At 41.0% G+C, this 20,360-nt stretch overlaps 1 protein-coding gene across 41 annotated transcripts in view; it reads left to right on the top strand.

The window, feature by feature from the left end:
- NRXN3 (neurexin 3) overlaps nt 1-20,360 on the top strand; it is a 1,583,151-nt gene that overhangs the window by 1,219,785 nt on the left and 343,006 nt on the right. For all 41 annotated transcript variants that reach the window (XR_005791087.1, XR_005791088.1, XR_005791089.1 and 38 more), the window contains one exon: nt 446-627. Coding sequence is in view for 38 of the 41 variants with exons in the window: in XM_040477865.1 (XP_040333799.1) it covers nt 446-627 (182 nt within the window). In the remaining 3 variants the exon portion in view is untranslated. The remainder of the gene's footprint in view (nt 1-445; nt 628-20,360) is intronic.

Raw genomic sequence — 20,360 nt, forward strand, 5'->3', positions numbered from 1 at the left:
TTCTGGGACCGCCCCTGGCTCCACTGACCAGCATGTTCCAGCTGAAAGAAGGGGAACTAGTTTCCTCTCCCCTGCTTGTCCTAGCCGAGACGGAAAATTAATTCTGCTGTTGAGGAGAATGGGAAGGTTGTTTGTCCCAAGATACCAAAGCTCTCAGACACAGCGTGTTATTTGCCTTCTGCCGAGATACAGCAGGAACTGAAGATGTTAGGGATGCCTCTCGCTAACATCTGCTTTGTTATTAATTCATTTTGCCTACATCTTTAATTTAGGGTGACAGCCGCCTTCCCAGACTTTGGATTCCATCCCTCTCCGTAACCAAACAGGGACATGCGGGGGCCCATTTCCTCTCCGCAGCTGTCTGTGCAGGGTCTCAACAGTGTGCCTAGAGCTGGCAATGCACAGTACAGTGCACTGATGGCTCCCTCTCTCCTTGCTTTCGCAGCTGGCGCTACGTACATCTTTGGGAAAAGCGGAGGCCTCATCCTCTACACCTGGCCGGCCAATGATAGGCCCAGCACCCGCTCTGACCGCCTTGCCGTGGGCTTCAGCACCACTGTGAAGGATGGCATCTTGGTGCGCATCGACAGCGCTCCGGGTCTCGGTGACTTCCTCCAGCTTCACATAGTGAGTACTGGGCCTTGGCCTGGATTTCCTTGTCCTCCTGGTGGTGTGAGTTGGTGCACCAGAATGCAGCAGAACATCCTAGATAGACTTGGAAGAGAGACACATTTATAAAAATTGCCTACATGTGTTGGAGCCATATCCAAGCATTAGTCCACGTGTCAAGCCTCATTCTTCCCTTTAGACGTGAACCTTGATGCTCGTAGGGTACTTCAGGGATAAAAAATGAAAAACTCCTTCAGTCTAGACTCGCTTGCCAGCTGTGTGGTTTGGTCTGTCATGAAATATTTAGCAGACTGCTTCGGAGTACATAAGAGATTTACCTGGTACTTTGCCTTAACCCGGTGCAACTAGCAAAGCCTGCCCCAATGTTTGCTGGAGGGTCAGCAAAATTTTTCTGTAAAAGGCTAGATAGCAAGTATTTTGGGCTTTGCAGGAGATAGGGTCTCTGTCAGAGCTCCTGGGAAGTGCCACAGTAATGTGAAAGCAGTCATAAATAACATGTTTTGTTTTTTTTTTTTAAATGCAGGTGACCACATTCCAATAAAAATTTATTTTGTATTAGCGGGCTACAGGCTATATACTTTGGTGACCGCTGCCCTGGGCTGAAAACTTCCTTGGGGAGATACAAAGAGCAAAGAGTGATAAAACTGAGGGCAGAGTGGAAGGGGCAAAATGAAACAGTGCAATAACCAAGAATTGTTATATTCATGCATACTGTATATCCAACATTTTGCTTGTATATATAGGCCCAATAGGACCGCAGCCTCAGTCACTGCACATCGTTAAGAACACAGTGCAATTCTAAGAAATTAAAATGATTTGGAGGAAAAAATTACCTCGTTATGAGGATAGAAAATATTTTTATAGCAACAATTAACCCATTTTATCACCTGTGCAGTCTGCAGTTAAGAAAGTAGGCTAAAGAAGGATATGATTCTCATCCATAAGTACCCAAAGTGCAGCTACCAGGAGCAAAGAGAGGAATTGTTCTCATTAGTTAGCAATGACAAGGCCAGAAAGAATGGATTTAATTTGGAGCAATAAGAATTCAGTTTAAATAGCAGGGGGGAAAAAGCAGTTAAGAGGAAAGATCAACTGGGGATTACCACCAACCTCCAAAAAGGAGGAAAAGGAACATTTACTGGGAATCTTTGAATCTGCGTTTTGCTAATGTGCCGGTCTACTGAGGAAGGCACAGAGTGGGATTTTATTGCCCGTCTCTGGAGTGGAGGTGGCTGGCTGGAAGCACCAGCAGCCAGTTCAGCCCTGCAAGCACTGCCCATCTCCAACACCTGCCCTTCCAACATGCCTTGGAAACAGGAGCAGCTTGAAGTCTAAGGCTTGAGCTGGAAACTTGTCTGGCCTGAGTGTGAGCCAGAGCCAGACAAGACTCCGCATAGGAGTACAGGGAAGGACTGGTGAGGAATGATCACCTTCAAAATGTGGAAGAGGGGTCTTAACAGAGTTGTGAACCTTTATGCCTTCTCAGATGCTTTGAGAACCATATGGTACTGTGAGCATAAGCTTAAGCATTTTAAAAAGCCATGCCAAGGAGCACAGAGAAAAGCAGCCATAGTTTGTACGGTTTATCTCTATTTGGCCTCTAAAAACCACCATAATTTACAAAATTCTGTGAGATTTATGCTGCATATAACTTAATGATTATTTCATGGCCGCTATAACTAGGCTATTATTACCAGCTCACTTGCATTTTCATGGTGATTTATCTTCTTTTTTTGTTCAGTGTGACTTACTAAGAAAAATATGATTTGGCACAGCCACGAGCATCTTTTTGAGTCAGATACTGTGCTACCAGTTTATCCATTTCTCCCCATTTGTGTTTTGTAGAGCATCTCTACGTTTAAGAGAAATGTTTGTTATGTTCTGAGAGTTTACTTAAAAGTTTTGTTTTTACAAAAGGGGTATGAGGATCCTAGGAATTTCTAGGAGGAACCATAGCATTCTGTTTTAACATTTTTAACAGCAAAAATACAAGAAATTTTACTTTAAAATGCATAAGCCCCCTTGGGTACTGTGGACCTTTTCCAGTGATGCTATCATTGCTTAAACATTCTGGAAAATCCCAAAAGATTTCCCTTCATCAGATTGACATCATCTGACCTTCTTAGAGAAAAGAAAGACAGACCATACAAAGTAGAAAAACCACATCGTTCTGGAATGGACCTGACATGGTCATGGCCCTCTTGAAAATGACATCACTTAATTGGTCTGATAATTGGAAACTTTTTTTAATTCTCTGGTGTTTACCAGAGATAAAAACTGTGTGTATTCCAATAAAAATTCATTTTAAAGGCAGGCTGCAGGCTGTACTTTGGTGACCCCTGCTCTAGGCTGCAAACTTCTTCATAGAGATGTCCAGAACCTCTTACAAAACCTGAGGTCAGAGTGGGGACAGCAAAGGGACGGTTCCTCACCACACTCAGCAGTTAAGGAATACAAATGGAAGATCAAAAGACTTGATTACAAACCCTGCTTCTTCTTTTGGACATTTACATAGATGCATCAGGAATACAATTCCATAAATACTTACTGAGATACTTTTATTGGACTTTTACAGTCTGTAAAATGTGGATTTATTTAATGGATATAGGTTGTTTCCTTGTACTAAAGAAAATAATTTAAGGACCATTAAGGAAAGTGGGAAGAGTTGGGGAGGAGGCCAAAGATTCCATTCCCACTTGCAGTTTGCCTGGGAGAAGAGAAACCCACCAGAGGAAAAAAAAAAAAGAAAGAAAAAGTGATGGCAGACACAACCAAGAGAGGGAAGCAGGGCATATCCCAGGGGCAGGGGGAGTAAGGAGGCACTGGGCCTGGAGAAGTGGACCCATCTGCCTAGAGATGTGTTCCTAGCAGGGGGTTACATGTGTGTAAAGCCTCATTCTTCCACTGTGGGCGGTGTGGAGTCCCCAGAGCAGGAATGGGCAAGCAGATTTCATGTTGTCTGCCAGCTCTGAGGGCCTCTCACTTCCTCACTTCAGGCTTTCCAGTGGAAGGATTTGTGAGATCAGCAGGTAAATCCAGCAGGTAGGAGTTCCAGCTTCCACTAGGCGCATCTATCGCCTGCATTGAAATGAGACTTGTGGACAGATGCATGCTGCCTGTATTACATTCGCTCTAGGCTACCTGCTATCCTGTTCCCAAACTTTCCCATTTCTCTTCCTTTGTTGTCCTGAAAGGCTCACACATTAAAAAATCTTTAGGAAAATTGGAATCTTCTTAAACTCCTTTTCCACGGGAGGCTCTTGAATCATTTCCTGATTCGTTTAAGTCATTAGTCTTATTATGATCCTTCTCACACTGGGCCATGGTCAGCCGCTCTAACAGAATTTGAGTTTTTTTCGAGGGCTACGGAGAAAGGAGGAGAAAGTAACATGACTAATTTGGGGACATACAACATTGGAGCAGATGGTGAGAGAAATCCCGGGCAGAATGAAAGCAGCGGTGCCCTAGGGTAAAGAACCGATGTAAAGAAAGGGACACCAAGACAGAGGTGGGGAGGTGCTATAGGTACAATTTTTCCTATTTCACAGTTTGCTCAGATTGTCTGTTCTTCTGGCCAAAGGAGCAGAGGCTCTTCTTTCTTTTGCTGGTTTCTTTTAAACCTGAAGTCCTCGCACTCACCCCGGGTGCTCATGATGGTTAAATAGGCCTTGATGATAAGTGTTGAATAAGACAAGAATTAGATCATTAAAAAAAAAAAAAATCAGAGAAGTCCAAGAGATCAAAATAATTTAGAGATGGTTTGCTTCAAACTAGCTTCCATTTCTTCATTTTTGGTTCACACTCCTAGGATGCACTATTTTCTGAATCAATTATTAATCATAATATTAATGGAATCACAGGTGAAGTGTGTTTGACGAAGGCAAAAAGATCTTTGCTGAAGTGCGTATGCATGAAATGAAATTTTGTGGAGGGAGGGTGTCTTAGGGCAGAGGGGTTTGTAAAGAAATATTACTTTGGATATGTTTCCTGCATTGAAGTGTATTGTTGAGGAATTAATCCACTTGATACTTGGAGAGAAGCTGCTGTCACTTGGAGGTGACATCTGCCTATAAAATTGAATAGGACCAGGGAAAGGATTACCATGATGTGCTTGTTAGTCTCTTATGAAATTCTTGACAAACTCCTTTCACCACCTACAAAACAGAAGGTCGGGCAAAACTGGGCAACAATTAGCTTCTCTTTATGTAGTTAATACAGGGCGTAAAAAAGATATGCTATTAACTTCTTTCTCCCTGCATGTAATTTACAGTAAATCCTTTGGATTCATTTTTTAATTATGAACCTTTCAGTAAGAGTGAAAATTTATGTGTCAGGACATCTGTTTTGTTTGACAAGAATCTATAACCTTCTCCAACTGTTTCTCTCCTGACTTATAATGCAGATACCTAGATAAAATGGGGTAGGAAAAGACAAAGGGCTGCTGTCCTGACTTACCCCCTTTGCATGATGGCAAAGTGTTCCCCTTACAAAAACTGCTTTCCTCACTCCACAAATGAAAGGCTCATAGTATTCTCTCAGTGTCATGTTTGGGGAAATAGAATATTAAGTTCGATATGTATAGTATTGTTTTTCTATAATTTATAGCATTTGGAAAGACTCCTGGAGAATAAATGGGAGCCAAGCTGAATTATGATAAACGGCCTGTTCCTCACATCTATTGCATCTATAAATTGCTGGCCTGGATGCTTCATTTGGCTGTCTCTGTGTGAGATATTTACAGTGAACCATCAACATCTGCTGAGTTAGTCTTCAGAGAGGCTAGGTGGCTGTTACCTTAGACTCGTGTCTGGATTTGGCTAGTAGCAGAACTGGATTTGACTTAGGAATTGTGTTTGGGGGGATCCGCAGAGGAGCACAGAGGAGCATTGGCATTTTTGAGACTGGTAAGGCAAGTAGAGAGGGAAAGAACAAGAAAACAACAAAGGTGTCCAACAGATGCAATTTTGTTTCCCACAGAGTGCTATGCACTGCAGGTTGGCTCTGTATTCCCTTTCATTGCTATTTGTTCTTAGTGAAAAAAGCCTCTTTGGGTTTTCCGGGCTTAGGAGCTTTTCCAGATCATTAGCCACTTCTGTGGAGAGGGCCTGCTGGGGATCCTCTCTGCAGCTTCCAGCTTAGCCGTTCCATCCCGGCTGAGTTGGAGAAGAAGGTGGGAGAAGGCAGTGGAAGTAGGGATTTGATGAAGTGAGCACTTACGCAAGCTGGACCAGATGCAGTGCCCTGCATGGGAGCTGGGGTGTGTTTTCTCCAATCTCTCTTATTTCCGAGGTATTTCTATCTAAATCTGTTTACTTTGACTGCACAGTTTTGAAGGGCAGCATGCCATAGTGGAAAAATGTACTTAATCTGAAATCAAAAGACACGGATTTGAGTCTCATTTCTGTCATCATCCAAGGAGCTCTTTGGCTTTGAACAACTCATCATTGCCCTGGGCTCCACCTTCCTCTTCCTTTAAATGGGCACAAAAACATACCATACTACCGGGTTTTTCCGAGATTCAAGTGGAATCCAGTATTTAGAAGTTGTTTGTTACCGGCCAAAAACTGCACAAATGTAGGATGATGATTTTCTTCATGAAATATCTGGAAGGTAATAACTTCAACAGAGGAAAAAAAAATAGTGAAAGGAAGAATTTTTTTTAAGTGTATTTATTTATTCTGAGAGAGACAGAGACAGCATCAGTGGGGCAGGGGCAGAAAGAGAGGGAGAAAGAGAATCCTGAGCAGGCTTCATGCTGCCAGCACAGAGCCTGACATGGGGCTCAAACTCACTAATCATGAGATCATGATCTGAGCTGAAACCAAGAGTCAGACACTCAACTGACCGAGTTACCCAGGAGCCCCAAGGAAGAATGTTTTAAAATTAAAAGTAGAGTGTCATTTTAAGTATTTTTAAAAGTCTGCCAAGACTGTTTCTGCAAACAAATTCCTATTTTATCTGATCAAAAGTGATTTTTTTTTTAATTAATCAGATTCCTGATTGAGACTTTTGGAGTGTCCTGTTAAGACAGGGTAAAGAACCCAGTTCCCTCTGAGAGAGACCTGGTTAGATCAATAGGATATGACCTGGGGCTTCTTTGGCATGTCCTTGTAAGCTGTTATGTCTCTATACAGTGACACAAGGTGATGCATTATGCTTCTGCTGCCCTTCAGTATAATGTTCCAAAGGGCTCTCCCCTCACCAGTAAACCTGTAATTCACCTTGCCCTGAAGGTCCTTCTTCAGTTGTATGAGCCAAAGGGAGAAGGAGCATCAGGAGAGCAAAACCTTCCTAGTCAGGGATAGCATGAAAGAGGTTTGAGACCCGCCATGGGCTCCAGGTGACCACATAAACAGACAGCCCGGCCTGACAGTTGGGAATTCACAGAGGCCAGAGAGAGTCACTGCTGGAACCAGCGTCCTAATGTGGGTACAGCCAGATTGAGTGGGGATGAGTAGCAGCTGCCGCCAAGTAAAGTAGGAACATAAAAGCACAGGTACAAGTAAAAGCATTTCATAGACTTTGATTCCTCAAAATAGTAAGAAAAGTGCATGATAAATTTAGTGTACAGATAAGATGTATAATAACGCAGTCATAAAAATCGAGTTGACAAATGTGTAGAAAATATGTTATGACTGGTAAACAATTATGAGTAAGCAGAGACCAAATGGCCCTGTCTTTCCCATTTATCACTTACATCAGTGACTCTTTTGCTAACTGGTAACAGTCGTGTTTCAGAATCTTCAATACTTGTATAATGGAAGTTAGAAAAATTAGGATTCGGAGAGATTGGCTCATAAATTTCAACTAGTATATTTAAATTGTTTTTTTTAATGTGCCAGGCATAGCGATACGTTTTAGGGATACTGTAATCAACATGGGGTCACATAGAACTAATAGACTTGAAACACCCCAGTAATTAAAATATGAGAAATTAGATTTCCTACACCTTATGGGGTGATGTATATAACACTGCTCCAAAGCTCTTGGTATATATGGAGCTTTCAGTTATGGATAGCCTTTAATATCGTTGGTACTTTTTCAGCAGTTAAGTTTTTCTTAAGTCAGGGAAAACAATATATATATATATATATGTATGTATGTATATATATGTGTATATATATATATATATATATATGTATTTACGTAAATAACAAACAGACTTTAATCAGGTTTCTGAGATTGCAGCTTAAATAATATGAAATTCTAAGGAGAAGTCAGGATGCTACTGATTTAAAGCCAGCCCTTGTGGCATATATCCTAGATTACTGCAGGTATCAAATAGCCGAGCAGGTTCTGAATAGCAGAGTCTTTTTAGACATGTGGATTTGAAGTGCAGCAAGCAAGGCAAATGGTGGGTACTGTAAAGGGAGCACTGGGGCTCATATGACTTAATGGCAGGCCTACCTTAACACTGTGGGCTGGATGAGTTATCTCATTGTCCCACCACTTACACTGTTCCTAGTCATTACTCCTGGGGTATTGTTCACTGCAACAGGGCAAGAAATAACTCGTGGACTCCCTGAAGCTATAGATGATACGTTTTAGCTCCCTGGCTGCATTCAGGAGGCATGGAAGCCCAGCGTATTAATGGAGGAATTCATTAGCCACCCACTCCATAGCATCATGTGCTTAGATCCTGACGCTGTCACTGCTACTGTTTCAACTTGTTAGTGTGCCCCTGATAGATGGCAGAGGGAACTGTATAACTGTATTATCCTCAAAGATAGTTCTGACAGCCAGACCTGTCGTTTCCCAGCGTGAGATGACACCTTGGGAGCCTAGAATCACTTAAAGACATTTAGATAAGGCCTGTAGATCGATCAAGCTAACCTTCATCCTGAAGTCATTTCATACTCAGAATGACAGGAGATGATTGGCAATTAAGTCTCTTTTTCTATTCTTGACCCCTTAGTTAACCTCTTTTAATTTGGTTTATTTTTCTACTCCGTTTTCTACAAAATGACAGGTAATTTAATGACATAGATGATTGTTTCTGACACAGACTTAGGACCATCCGTAAATCATCTTATGTTACTACCATTTATTGTCACTTACACCACTAATATCGATTGACAAAATACCAGGTACCAGACACTGCGTAAGAATTCTGTTTACATGTTCTTATTATGAACTCACAACAACTCAGTGAGGTAGTCACTATTAATATCTTCACTTTAAGAATGAAGCAACTGATGCTTAATGAAGCTAAAGAAATTTCCCAAGATAGCACTGAGCAGTCATTCAAATCCAGTTCTGATTCTTAATTACTATGCCACTCCTAATGAAAGTTTCAGAGTAGAAAGTATAGTGATGATAATTTTAATTCAACACGTATTTGTGGAACAGCAATTTATGTGGGATTGTTGGAGATGTAAAGAAATTTAATATCAAGGAGGGAAGTAAAAATTATACGTGCAATGGTTTTTAGATGGCCTCATGTAGATTCCAAGGAAGGCAAGACTCTTACAGTTTGTAGAGATTAAGAAATGAACACAGACAAGGTGGGTCAGATTTTGACTAATGGAATCCAAAAAAGGAACATGCTAGATGAAGATACCAGCATGAGTATTACCTCAAAGGAAGGAAACACAGACTTTGTTCCCAAATTTATGATGTGTTCAGTTTGACCAGAATAAACGTCTTGATGGAAAAGGCAGACGGTATGCGATAGCAGAAAGAGCACATGTCTTAGAGGCCAGTGGTGTGTAATTCAAGATCTGGCTCTGCCTCCAGCCAGCTCTGGCTTTGGAGGAATTATTTGTCTGCTCTCTAAAATGGAGTTAACAGTGATGCCATCTTGCAAGTCTGTGTGAAAATTTATAATAACATACATGAAAATGCTTAATGAGTAACTGGTTCACAGTAGATGCCAAATTAATGACAATTATAATTTTAGGGTTTTTTTTTCTTTCTAGGTACTTTAGGTCCGTAGTGAGGAGGACTTGAATGCCATACTGATAGGTTGCTTCTTAAAGCAATGAGAGCACATTGAAAGTCTTTGAGCAGTAGATGAAATGCCTAAAGCTTAATTTTCAGAAAGATTATTTTGGCTTTGTTGAAAGAATGGTTTTCAGTGGGTTCAAGGAAAGTAGGTAGGAGGTTATTGTTTAAGTGGTCAAGGACTTATTCTATGATGTGGTCATAGGAAGGTATGGAGATGAAACGGAAGGACATTCCTTCCAGAGATAGAATCCACAGGTGTTGCCACCTGGTTGGATGGAAAGAGAGAGAGGTAAGGAATGTCTAGAATGGAAAGGTCAAATTTCATTAACAGAAACAGTAAAACAGGGCACATACGTTAGGTTAAGGTGGCCAGAGTTTGACGTTAGTGATGCAACACATAAGGCATCCAAGAGTCACTCTAGAGATTTCCAATTGGAAATATGTGATGAATTCTGATAAGAGAATAGGCAGAGGTAGGGACTTGAAAATTTTCAGCCTGAAATGGCAATGGAAACCGAGGATTACTAAGATCTACAGGGACATAAATGGGTATTAACTTGGGAAATATGTACATAATTTTACAAAATGGAGGAAGAAAAAAAAGGAGGCTAAAAAGAAAAGGCTAGAGGGTCACACAAAGCCTGAATAGTGAAGTGTTACAGAGGATTAACAGAGGTTTTTCAAACACAAATAGGTGTAGAGCTATTTTTTCCATAACTTTTGGTCAAACCTCTTTTGTTTGCAGTCAGTTTATAGGGATGTCTTCCTTGTCTTTATTGGCATTTATTATGACATGTAATTTGTGTCATTCCAGTCTCCTCATTAGTCATTCTGCACTTCTTTTACTAGTTGTTGTGGGCATGGCTTACACAGAATCAGAAGACTCCGGTCTAAACCTATATCTGCCACCAGCCAGCATTTGTCATATGGAAATGGTGGAGATATAGATACTGTTCTGCCAAATGAGAGAATGCTTGTGAATGTGCCCTGTTACCACTGAAAGGTCTACAAAGGAAATAAGATCGTTTTCATAATAATATGTGTCTGCCTACCATCCTGCAAAGCTGTTGGTGCCTAAGAGACTGTGGTTGGAGACCCGGAAATGAGGACCTAAGAGATATTAAGGTGGTTGTAGTTTTCAACAGTGGAGTTAGCAATGAAGCAAATAGCAGATCAGAGCCAAAATGTGAATGGCCCAACAGTGGGATCTCATGAACTGCTATGGTCTTCAAATGATGTTTTTATCTGGTACACATCTTCGGACCTTGTACTTCACGCCTTGGAGCATCACTTTAGGGGAGGCTGTCTGGATTTAAGGTCATGCTACAGTTCCCCAAAAAGCAAACTTCCTGATCCCATTGATCCCTTGTGCGGTGAGGCAGAGAATCTCAGTTACCCTTATCATTATCTTGGCTTGGATAGCTACAAATGTTACTAATGGTCGTAAAATTATCCAGCCCTTTCTTAAATGCAAACTGCAGTACTCCGGTTCCTAAACCCTTTTGGAAATAAACTCTACCGGTTGACTTCTCATCACTACAAACTCACATTCTTGCCTGGGGGCATGCATATTTTTGGAATCACTCCAGTATTTGCTGTTTTACTCATTGTCCAGTCACTGTGCTAGCCACTTTGTATACGTCAGCTCATTCAGTTCTCACACCACTGTCCAACTGGGGAGATAACCTCTATTTTAGAGATTAAAAAGCTAAGGCTCAGAGGCTTAAGTAACCATTTGTTCCTCGTGTTAAGGGAAGGAAAAAAATGAAATTAGTGGTATGCTTGATTCTAATGTCATACATACTGCTTTTGATGGATACCTATTCAATATTGAAGTAAGATGTGGCGAATTTAACAGGACCTGTGATTTTTTTGTTTTTAATCCACACAGTTAAGAATGGCAAACCAAAATAAAGGGACAGAGCACAGCATTTTGGCTAAAGCAGAATACATAATTGGAATTAGGTCACTTTCTTTTTGGATTCCAAGAAACTCTCCATTTTACGTTACATTTTATTGTTTCTCAGTATTTTGTTTTTGTCTCAACAGCTTTAAGGCACACAATTACTCCCAAACCACTTTCTTAAACATCTCTGTGCAAAATGGGCTTGGAAATGAATCTAAGGTTTTAAATACAATGTGGTACAAGAAGAGGCTTGCAGTAGCTTTCCCCCCCAAATTTTAACACAAATCCTTTCAACTGTAGTAGATCTGAGCAGAAATTCCTAGATAAATGCATGCTCGTATTTTAGTGTGATAAATGCCATATCAGAAGTTTTCAAATATCCTTGCTTGAAAACCCTAAATGATCTCAAACTATATGGAAACACTTTTAGTGTCCCTGTAGTCAGTATTTAATTTCTATATTTATAATTTAAAACTAGGTATGAGTATCTTCACAGCAGCACCAGGCTGTCATCCACCGGTCTGTTAGCTTCTAATGTCGAGTGGCAGAATCGAGTAAAAACTTGAAAGGGAGACCTTTACACTGGAAATCACATTTTTTTTTTTTTTTTTTTTTTTTTTTTGGAGCGGGAGCAGATTCCATTCATCTTGCCCCTGTCGTGATGCCTAATTCCTAAGGTTCAGAGGCTTTCATGTTTGCTACTTAGATCAGCAATGCCGCAGCCGGTCTTACTGCATGTCTAAACAGCAAAGCTTAAACACAGTACTAAAGTGTGAAAGAGGAAAATGAGTTTGGTGCGACATGTTGCCCCGAACGCTGAATGTGCAATGGTTGAGGGTCTTTGACTACCCACAAGGGACAGCCACCTTTAAGAATAAGGCGAAAGTCTCCCTGAGGTTTAGCTGAGAATAGATACAGGGGTATATAGAAGTACAATATGACAAACCTGGTCTTAGAAAAGAGGCAGGAGGGAGGAATATAATTGCCAAGTTAAAATTAGCCAAGCAGGCAAAGATTAGCAGCCTACTTTAGTGAAAAACAATTCATTCATGCATTTATTCAACCAGCTGCTACTAGATGTCCGGTAAGTTCTAGGATCTGGGGATATGAGAGTAAAGAAGATATAAACTCCTATTTTCATGGAGCTTACATTCTAATGAGTATAGGCAGTCAGAACGTGGGTGCTGCAGAATTTTTTGAAAATGCAGTGTCAATATATTTAGTTAATTGACATATGAACAGACTGGTGAATCCCCACCAAACTTTTGTTTACATCTTTGTACTCTTCTCTGTTTCCCAAAGCTGCATATGAACCTCTTTTACTCTTATAATCGAAAAAGAGCAAAGGACCCTGTCATTAGCCGGTTCTGCTGTGATCCCCATTAGTGACTACTCTAGTCTGTTTTCAGCAGCAAAATGAAACAAAAAGGAACATCTTTACCCTCAATTTCTGTTCCTTTCTCTTTGAAATGACTGTGGCCATCCCTGTTGTTTTGTTTTGTGATTGTACTGCATTCCTTCAGCACATCCATCTCTATTTCACAGGCAGAAAATTACTAGAGGCATCCAAACATTACTAACGGGGTGGGGGGGGGCTTGGGGGGGGGTGGACAAAAGCCAAAATCAAATAAAAACTCACCCTCCCTGGGAGTGAGACTACAGTTTCCAGTATACTCTCCAAGCCTGCTTATATTGTCATGTCTGCATATTGACCTAGAGCTTCCAGCCTCCCCAAGCCAGTCAATTACAAGATCACCCCCCATGGTGAGAGTATCAGTACAAATTAGGTTTTTCCCTTCACTTAACTGAATGCCACAGGAAACAGAATGGAGCCACATGTTTCGCTTTGATTCACACCCAAACACTGCAAAACACAGAGTGTGCGCTTCCTCCTTCAAGCTGTGTGTGTGCGTTAAACACAGGCAAACATTGGACTGAAATGCAGACACAGTAAGTCAGCTCTAGGGAAAGCCATTCATGTCTTTTTCTTTCCTACATCTTGATCTTTTATTCGAACTAAGTCTCTGCAGAGATGCTAAGAATGATATTTACCAACTATTCTCCAAACAACAGTTAAATGTGTTTTATCCAAAATTGGGTATTCACCAAAATCATAACAGACTGCCTTCTGGAACTGGGAACTTACCATCAGCTCTCTCCTTATAAATAGCTCTCAATTTTTAATAAAGAAAACCCAAAACACCAACCTTATACGATGGATGTGAAAGAACATAGAAGGCACTATGGGGAAGTTTTCTGTATATTTCCACAAAGACCTTCTTTGTTAAAACTGAGTATTTGATATAAGAAATATATTAACAAATAAGTATCCTGGGTATGAACCTCAGCCCTGGCAGGAAAACCAGACTTCTCAACGAGGCCTGCAGCTTGAGCTCTCATCTCTCTCTCTCCAAGAAAACAACCAATATTGCAAACTAGTGAGACTTGAGGCCAAATTCTGTGTACATGGTGTTACAGACAGGAGCTGGTCAGATGGCTTTGTGAGCACAGTGACATCTCTATGCTGCACAGACCAAGATCACCGGATTGACAAAAACAGTTCATTTCACACAGTAGTAAAAATGTATATGTGTGTGTGTTTAAAAGACTAAATAGGGTGCACCTGGGTGGCTCAGTGGGTTAAGCCACCGACTTCTGCTCAGGTCATGATCTCGCAGTCCGTGGGTTCGAGCCCCGCATCGGGCTCTGTGCCGACAGCTCAGAGCCTGGAGCCTGTTTCGGATTCTGTGTCTCCCTCTCTCTGACCCTCCCCCGCTCATGCTCTGTCTCTCTCTGTCCCAAAAATAAATAAAAAATGTTGAAAAATAAATAAATAAATGTAAAAACAAAAAAGTGCTTAAAAAATTAACAAAAAAAAAAAGACTAAATAGAACCACACTGTCTATGAACTCATACTCTACTGCTAACCACCAAGGGCTACTTTATAAACTCAGACCTTGACTAGCTAGGTTTTAGAAGCCTAACCACCGCATTTCATACACCACCTTCTGGAGATTCCCGCTAAGTTGCTGTGTGTGCCCATAAAAAGTCACAGTTCTGTTCTCTTTGTCTTTAGAGTAGTTGCAGATTTGATTCTTTCTCAGGGGGCCTTACTGCTGTTCCTGATGACTGACAGTGAGGCCAGAGCCAGCTCTGACCTCCTTATTGGTCACGAACCAGGTCAGCACACTTAGATTCCCGAGCATATGCAAGGCAGCTGCTTGGGGGCATCTAAAATGGAGCTATTGCATTTTCTCCAGCACCTCCTCCCTTCCTGGCTCCATGAATGGCAGGAATGAAGTATTTTCTTCCTTCTCTCTTCCCAGTATTCGGCGGTACAGCACAAACGAGCTCACTTCTTCCACTTAGCTCGAACGTGCTATTCCTGGTTCCTCATCTCAGAGAACAAGGTGTCCTTTTTCTTCAGTTTGAGGAGTTTAGAGAATGTACCCAGCTAGTGTCCCATGGACACTATACATTTACTATACTATACACTATACACAAATACATTTAAAAATTCAGGTATTTCATATACAACTTGAGATTTCCAGTTTCTCTTAAAAAAAAAAAAAATCAGAAGGTTTAGCTACATTGGGCCAATGTTCCTATGTGGTATCAGCCAACTGGAGACAAGGAACAGTTGCCATTTCCAGCCACTGCTGTCTCTACCCTCTCTCTGCCATACAAAATCATTCAGTGTCTCCATTCCTCTCCTTCCATCCCCATGCCTGCCTGTAGACCTTCAACTTCATGACTCCTCTCACACAGAAGCGTTGTTAACAATTTAGAGTCGTCCTTTTGCATTTTATACATAAAATGAGCTCTCAAACATTTTCATAGACACAGCTTTTATAATACTTAGTTTAGAAGAGCCTAGAAGTTGACTTTTACATTGCTGTCCTTAGGGCACATATTTGTGTAGTCAGAAATATTTGGGACTCACATATGTATTTCATATATATAATGTGTTATTGAGCGTAGCACATTCGATGATTTTAATTCAGTGGTTCAATTTATTTGTGGTCTTTGAGGACCTTCATATTGAACACAGAATGGTAAATGAAGATTTTATTTGTTTTCTCTGAGAAAGAATTTTATTTGATTTCTCTGAGAAAAGGTGGGTGTCATTCTTAAAATATGTCATTACACATACTTTGCATACCGTAACACATTTTATATATCTTAAGCATAATCTTATAATATTGGTGTTTCAGAATGCTCCTAATTATTCTTAAGAGTCTTCACACAAAGCTCTGACTACTTAGCCTTCTCTGAAGGGGACCACCTTTCAGGGGCGCGTCTGAGAGCTCTTAATTACTACAAGAATGAAAGGTGGCACATGAGTGAGGAACACATCCTTCATTCCTGTTTCTTACTCAAGGGCTTTAGGCTGTGTGTATCAAAATGCTTCAAATGCTTCCTTCCGCATTGCTTTTCTTGTTTCATTCCTCAGATAGTCAAGAATCGCCCACCCCCTCAACACTGCCCTACTCCTGACAGTATTACCTAAACCTTTTCTTCCATTGCTTCAGGCCATTTTGCTTCCAGTCATATCATCTTCTGAGACTATGAATAATTCTTTCCCTTCAATTATATTGTTACCTTGAAGGTATTTATAGGCTGTGATCTAGTCCCCTGGAGTCATTGCCTTGCCAGACTTTATAAATTTAGCTCTTCCCACCTTTCCTCATATGTTTTATCTTCCAGCCTTTGTAACACTGCCTTTTTTTTTTTTCTTTGAGCCTATCTTTGTAGCTTCTCTGATATTTCAGTATTCTTCCCAAACTAAAGAGGTCAGAATAACACATCATATCCCAGGTATTACTGTGAGTATCTGAATGTAGAGAGGGAAATCAATTGAGAGGATTACTTCAAAACTGAACTTAATCTATTTGTGACTCAAAAAACAGAATGGTAGAGAAAGCTAACAGGGCACTGTCAACATGTTTCCATATATTTTAACATAATGTAAGGATAATCATGGAAGCTTAAGGGTAAGTGATGATTTTTTTTTTTTTTTCTGAGAGAGAATATCTTGATTCTGTTGGGGACTTGTTCCTGTCCTTTAGAATAATATCTTCTTTAAAATTCCAGGCTTCAAATATAGTTGTGTAATAAGATGGATTTTCTCCCCTATTACATGTGCCTTTAAACCAATATCATCATTAATATTGTTGTTATTATTAATATTGTTCCTGCCCTGTGGTTTAAAATTAAGAAACAGCATTAAACATTGAATTTTAGGAAGGAAAAATAAATTTCAGTGTGAATCACCTAGGCTCTAGTGTTAAGTTCTGGTCCATGTCGACAGTCATTGGTAGCACTCCATCAGTATAACAAATTGGGTATAGCCTTGGTGGGCCCTGTAAAGAGCCAGGCCTAGCTTAGCTCTCTAGTGCATGGTTTCCGAATATTTTTGATTGTTCACACATAGGAGAAAAAAATTAATCATGTACCACTGATAAAGATGCATCAGTACTAATACGTTGTTTATATTATGAAATATACAAAAACATCAGACTTTCTTAAAGTAAAGATTTCATAAATAGACATTTCAGTATTGCTCCCCATAACCCCAGTGAACCGACCTTGACACCTTTGGGGGATTCGTAGCCCACTTTGGAGACTGCTGCTCTGGTGGAATCTCTGAACTGACAGAGTAAGTGGCCAATCTCTGCACTTCTCAGTAGGAAGCCCAGAGTGAAAAGTTAAAGGCTGGAGGGCACCTGAGAGCTTTGTCATCCAAACATTCATTTTAGAGACAAGGGTACAGAGGCCCAGAGAGTTACCTACCTAAGGTCACAGTCGTTTGACAAGAAAGCTGGGGGTAAAACAAAAGTTTCATGATTGTCAGATTGCAAGGAAAACACTGGTTGATGGGCTTCAGCTAGAGTTTGAGGAAGGTGGAGGCTGAGCTCCTGAGGGAGACAGGAGAGGGTGCGTTAAAGGGTTGTTTTGATGGTGAAGTATTGTTTGCCTATGTGGTTTCTGCTCTCTCATGCCCTCTCCTATTAAGCCTTCTTCACAAGTTTTCTTTCTGTCTCAGTGTATCTTTCCATTTCTCTCTCCAACTTAAAATTCAAAGTTTCTATTTACAACAGACCTCTTTAAAAATTTGTTTAATGTTTATTTGAGAGAGAGAGAGAGAGAGAGAGAGAGAGAGAGAGAGATGAGCACAAGTGGGGGAGGGGCAGAAAGCGAGGGAGACACAGAATCTGAAGCAGGCTCCAGGCTCTGAGGTGTCAGCATAGAGCCCAACACTGGGCTCAAACTCACAGACTGCAAGATCAGAACCTGAGCCAAAGTCACATGCTTAACTGACTGGGCCACCCAGTGCCCCAATAACAGACCTCTTTAATAAGAACATGCTCTGGAGCCAGACTTTCCACATTTGAATCCTAACTTTGTTACTTAACAGTGTTATTTAATAGCTCTATGACTTTAGGAAAGTTACATATCTTCTCCATGCCTCAATTTCCTCATCTGTTGAAAGTGAGGATAATAAAGCTCCATGTGGGTTGATGTGAGTATTAAATGAGATGATATATTGAGAGCCCTCATACACCGCCTGGCCCCATCCTAAGGGTTCTTTAAATGTCAGGTGCCATTATTGTCATCATTTTATTAGTAATTTCTCCTAAAAGCTTAGAGCACTTTGCCTTAAACTATTGTATTTCATTTTGTAGCATGCCCCCATGCTAAACAGAGAAAAGCATTTCCCTTCCCACTGTATGAACATGTACACTGAGGCCTATGTGTATGCTGATGACCCAAATCAGCTCTGAATCCCAGGACAGATTTTCCACTGGTGTTCCATGTCAAACTGTATTTCCTTTCACGGTGAAAAAAATGACACAAAACCCTGTTCGGCAGAGCACAAACACAGATCCATATTTTTGTTTTTCTTCTCATTTCCCTGAAGCATATCCTCTCTGTGCATGCGGGCCCCACTCTGCCAGACATCTGTCCAGCCTGAGGATGATGGCAGCAGTAGGGTTAAAGTAGGATCTGTTCATCTGTCTGAACTCTCTACTGCGTGAGAGCCTGTGTTACAACCTTAATAACTTCCTCACATAACTAGCTTTCTCCACTCCCTTGGAGTATTTCCATTTTCTCCAGTGTTCAGTATCAGGGAGTGTTATTAAATGATAAGGGGGTTTGCTTCCTGATGTATATTGTGAGAGGCTGAGAGACAATGAGTGTTGTGACACTTTGGAGGGCATGTTAGCACTGATTACGGGAACTCTGTATCAGAGAACAGATCATGTGATAGGACTGCATCTGGTACACTGCCTCCCTTCCCCAGAGAGTTATTAATGGGCCTTCATACCTGGTAGGATGGATTACGATGTCGGGGAAATGCGATAATTAGAGATGTGTCACTTATCATAAGCAGGGTCCCAGCACCTAAGGCTGGCAGCTCTGTTCCATGTGTGAGGCGGTCTCCAGAGACAAAAGTAGAACTAGTTGTGGTGACCCGAAAGAGGCTATCTTAAATCGTCATGATGGGTATTAAGTAGTCATTGGCATTGAATATAGAAAAAGAATGGAAGAACTGAGTTTTATCCCTACTTCTGCCTCCATAGAAGTCTTGACCATAGGGTTCAAGACCATGGGGTCCTGAGTAAGAGTTACTTAACTTGCGGTGATCACTTTTTTGATAGGAGAAATTGGGATCTATATATGCCCTACTTATCTCATGGAGTTGCAACTCAAAGGTCATTTCCATCAAAGTAGTGGGATAGAGACAAGAGTGTGCCTGAGTGGATAAAAGGAGACATGAGGACATTTTCAGGCAGAAGAGAGGACATCAGTACAAAGTCAGAGATTGACAATGCATGGTGAAGAGGTGGACCAAATTGGCCAATTTAGAGCAGGAGAAGGCAGGGAAAGGGAAGGAAAACCAAGGTAGAAGGTTTAATTTTGGTCACCTCTCCTGTGGAGCAAAGAAGAGAGCAGGGATTAGGGAAGTGAACCAAAATTATGAGTAGGAGGAGTCAAGGAAGTTCACATCTGATATCTTAAACTTACCAGTGAGAAAACTTTTAAGGTCATCTGTTGCAAGCAACAGGAGCAAGTAGATTTGGAGACTGGGAGAAAGTTGGAATCCTTGCAATGACCACGTCAGGGGATCTCAGAGGAAGAAGCCAGCAAGGCATCTTTTCAACAATGTCTTGACCTCTGTCAAAACAACTTGGGTTTTGAGCCTAGTTCTGTCTTTTCCTCCTAGGATGGCTGTAAGCAGTTCCTGGTCACTTCCCCCATCTGTACTACAGGGTTATAATTTATACCCTCAACACCTGTTAAGAAAATGAAATATGAACACATATGTAATGTGCACAACACTATAGTTGACACCCAAAATTTCTTCATTATTTTATTTTAATTTTTAATTGTTTAATATTTATTTTTGAGAGAGAGACACACAGAGTATGAGTGGGGGAGGGGCAGAGAGAGAAGAAGACCCAGAATCCGAAGCAGCTCCAGGCTCTAAACTGTCAGCACAGAGCCTGACGCAGGGCTTGAACTCGGTAATGGCGAGATCATGACCTGAGCCAAAGTCGGACGCTTAACCAATTGAGCCACCCAGGCACTGCAGCTCCTCATTATTTTAGAAACATAGGCGCAATGGCAGAGAATGCATAAAATATCCAGGGTTGCTAAATAGGAGTGTCCAATTTAGCAGTTGGGTTGCATTGGCCTATCTTCTTGTACCAGTAGTATGTAATATTCTTCATAGGTACGAAGCCTCTCAGAGGCTGGACTTCAGCCCCAGTGCTGTTCATGCCTAACATTTCTCTTCTATGCATTTTTCCTTGCATGTGGCCTTATGTAATGGACTACATAGAGGAAGGGAGTCTCTGTACACTATAACGTG

The sequence above is a fragment of the Herpailurus yagouaroundi genome, unplaced genomic scaffold (assembly GCF_014898765.1).
Source record: "Herpailurus yagouaroundi ecotype Mexico unplaced genomic scaffold, PumYag 141, whole genome shotgun sequence".
Taxonomy (NCBI): domain Eukaryota; kingdom Metazoa; phylum Chordata; class Mammalia; order Carnivora; family Felidae; genus Herpailurus; species Herpailurus yagouaroundi.